The sequence below is a fragment of the Rhincodon typus genome, chromosome 10 (genome assembly GCF_021869965.1).
Source record: "Rhincodon typus isolate 14 chromosome 10, sRhiTyp1.1, whole genome shotgun sequence".
Classification (NCBI taxonomy): Eukaryota; Metazoa; Chordata; class Chondrichthyes; order Orectolobiformes; family Rhincodontidae; genus Rhincodon; species Rhincodon typus.
The window spans coordinates 15591853-15595381 of record NC_063341.1 but is presented as its reverse complement, the minus strand read 5'-3'; the positions used below and the strand labels follow the sequence as shown (position 1 = coordinate 15595381).

Genomic DNA, 3529 nt, shown 5'->3' with positions numbered 1-3529 from the left:
GGACCCTTCTTCAGAAATTCCTGCTCCTCTGATGCTGCCTGGCCTGCTGTGTTCCTCCAGCTCCACACTGTGTTATCTCTGACTCCAGCATCATCAGTTCTTACTATCTCTAACCTTGATTGTGGCTCAGTGTCTCAATTGGATGGAGCAGGGCCATGGAGAGATTTACTACGAGACTTTGTAATATTCTGCCAAAGAAATTCCAGCTTTCATTTCGATCACAGCTACAATCATGAAGTTAATTTTTGAAAAGAAAAATTCATACCTCTTCAGGTGCCTCAACTTTTATAAATTTAGTGTAAATCTTCTTGGCCTCACAAGCTAGTTTTGTAGGACACTTGATTTTCTTGTAGTCCTCGCAGGCCAACCAGAAATTGATGTTCTCTTCACTGAATTCCGTCATGAGGAAGCTTCTGAAGGCAATCTGACCAGCTGTGTGAAAGGAATGAACTTTCGGCAGAACACTGAAAACATATTCATAACAAAACCATGCATTGAAAAACAGAGAATGCTGGAAATACTCAGCAGGACTGGCAACAAGACAGAAACAGAGATAACACTAAATTATGAAGTCTGGGTGTGATGATCCCCTCCCTTGAAGAGGCAAGGAAGAGTAAATAGTTGGGTGATGTAGCCCCAGAGAGTTTCCTTCTTGCCACCTCAGCAATGAAGTATTGTCTTAGAAGGTCGACAGATGACCATCTTGACTTGCCATCAGTTAAGGACTTCAAGTGATCAATAATGGCCAATTAAGGCCTCAACTCACCACTGGTTATCTGACAAATCTTCACCAAACCTCAACTTGGTAGAAGATACATTTGGTTGATTTGCTGCCACCATCCCCTTTCCTGATAGGGATTTATAAGGTCAGCTTGGTCTAGTGTGGGAGAAGAAAACTACCAATCAGTGTAATAAGAGGCTGTTGCCTTAAACAAGATGTAGTTCATCGCTTGAAAGCATCTATGTAAAAGTTGCATTGATGTGATAGACTTTGTTACTGAGACGATGAGGGAGATCTCAAGACTAGGTACTATTCTTTCAAGGTCCAAAGGGGTTTACCCCACTTAAGCCCATGTCAAATCAGATGGTGCATAACACACCCCTTCAGACCTGTTTACCTTTATATACCTGCTTTCCTAACAACTGAGACAACTGGCTAGTTTCCTGACTAGGAAACCAGGGCAAGCTGCTGGCAAGTTTTCTGACTATGGGGTCAGGGAGTCAATGGCCACAGAAGATACTTAGTCCCCAAAACTTAGTACAAGGAGTATTAAGTCCTGGCTTCTGTATCTCTCTCCATAGATGTTGCCAAACCTGAGTATTTCCAGCATTTTCTGTTCTTATTTCAGATTTTGCTGTTGCAAGAATGGATAAACTCTAGAGATACTCAACAGGTTAGACAATGTCTGTGGAGATAACAGGCAAGCCAGAATATCAGATGCCAATCTTGCATCAGAAATGGAAGGTAGCACAGATGAAAGCAAGGGGGAAGGAGGCAGAGAAAGAGACACAACCACACAAACAAGAAAGGGAACCAACCCATAGAAGTGGTCAACAGGGGCTAATTAAATAAAGTGATGTTTGTGTGAAACAATAGAAATTATAATGCTAGTAATCGAAGTAATGAAAGATCCGGTGTGAGATGCTGTCTGTGGCTGATGGAGGAAGCTTAGTCAGTTATTGACCAATATTTTTCCTGATCTCAATGCCCCCCACCCCAAATGTGTTACTCTCTTTTGGAAGTAGCCAAAACTGGCCCAAATTTAATCATTCCCAGAAGAGTTTCTGATGGATATTATGGGTCTGGGAGAGTGGGAGTGGGTGCAATGTGGACCCATCATGTTTTATGGCAGCATGACTGTGTGGAAGAGTTTTGGTGAAACAGAGGGTCTTCTCCTGTCTCCCTGTATAAGTGTGTGTTTCCCCACCCCTCCAAACTCCCACCGCCTTCCCTTTCTTTTAAAATGCTGATGTTCCCAGCAGGGAGAAATCAACTCCTCTGTTTTTTTGTCCACAAATCTTTTGAGTCCACTCTATTTCAGGTTTCCTGAATCTGCAGTGTTTTGTCTTTCTATCATGTGAGGGATAAACAGTCGAACATTTCCACAGAGGGATCTAGATAGTGATGGTGACTGGGGAAGTGGGGCAGGGGTAGGGGTAATGATAGGAGACAAAGTAGAAGAAAGTTACCTCCATATACATCAAGAAAATGCTCTTCAATAACAAACACAGTGTTACAAAGCATAGATGATTAAAATCTATTTTCGGAACTATATTGTGCATTTCAATGGGACTTTACCTTTGTGAGACAATAGGTTATCCATAGATTCAGACCACAGCATTACTTCTTCATGTGTTGGCCTATGAAAATAGTGACAATACCTTGAAAATAGCATCGGCAGCTTCCCAGCATTTCTTTTGGAATAAAAGCAATTTAAAATGACTAACTTCCATCAGTGTGTCTCTCTGACTTATGTTACTGGTGTATCTGGATTACATAACTTATCCACAGACTATTTCATAGAAAAATAAAGTCATTCATTTCTCAAGCCATGGTTTCTAAAGATAAAGCCTCCTTAACAACAAAAAGTTAACTCACTTTATTGGCATCTTGACCTTTGTCCTGGCTCTTGAGGTGAGCAATGTAATCACTGGTACTGTTGATGAAAAGTTCAATTAATTTAGTTTTCAGTTCTTTACTTCACTAATATTAAACTGTCTTGTTAGCAGCAAAATGTTGTACATGGTGTTTTCAGATTTGCCTGAAGGAACAAGCTTTGATTAATAGGATTTTGAGCATCTTTGCAATTCAGGGAGTGTTTTGACTTCCTAAACCAGACCTATGATTCTTTTTTAATGTAATAGTCAATGATTACATGGAGTTAAATAGAATTTCAGTGCAGAAACAGGCTTCTCAACCCAACTGGATAATACTAGCATTAACGATCCTTACTTCATCTAACCCATTACCAGTGAAGTACCACAAGGACCAGTACTGAGGCCTTAACTATTTACGAACTATATCAGAAGAAGGGATATTGTTGCCAAATTCACCCATGATAAAATGATAAGTTGGAAAGCTAGCTGTGATATGAAAAAGCAAAGAAGAGAAGCAAAGGGGTAAAGACCGGCAGCTAACATAAAGGGGAATTCCAAAGTCTTCTTTAGGTGTATACATAGTAAAAGAGTGGTTAAAATAGGAGTACAGCTGATTAGAGACCAAAAGGGGATTTACACATGGAGGCAGAGAGCATAGCCGAGTTGTTAAATGAATACTTTGCATTTGCCTTCATCAATAGGAGAATGCTGCCCTGGTCATGGTGATAGTTAAGGGAACTCTATCACAAGAAGGGTTCGAAATTAATGAGGAAGACATCTTGGATAGACTGTTGGTACTTAAAGTTGACAAGGCACCAGGACCGAATGAGATGCATGCAAGGATTTTGAAGGAAGTGAGGATAGAAACTATGAAGCACTGGTCATAATCTTCCAGAAATAAATACAGAAATTGCTGGAGAAACTCAGCCCA

At 40.5% G+C, this 3529-nt stretch overlaps 1 protein-coding gene across 1 annotated transcript in view; it reads right to left on the bottom strand.

Moving 5' to 3' along the window:
• Positions 1-2360, bottom strand: part of LOC109912170 (regulator of G-protein signaling 21-like) — an 8686-nt gene extending 6326 nt beyond the window's left edge. The window contains exons 1-2 of the mRNA XM_020511557.2: positions 2300-2360; positions 266-432 (exon numbers count right to left, since the gene is read on the bottom strand). Coding sequence (XP_020367146.2) covers positions 266-432; positions 2300-2342 — 210 coding nt within the window. The 5' untranslated portion in view covers positions 2343-2360. The remainder of the gene's footprint in view (positions 1-265; positions 433-2299) is intronic.
• Between the last annotated feature and the right edge of the window lie 1169 nt (positions 2361-3529).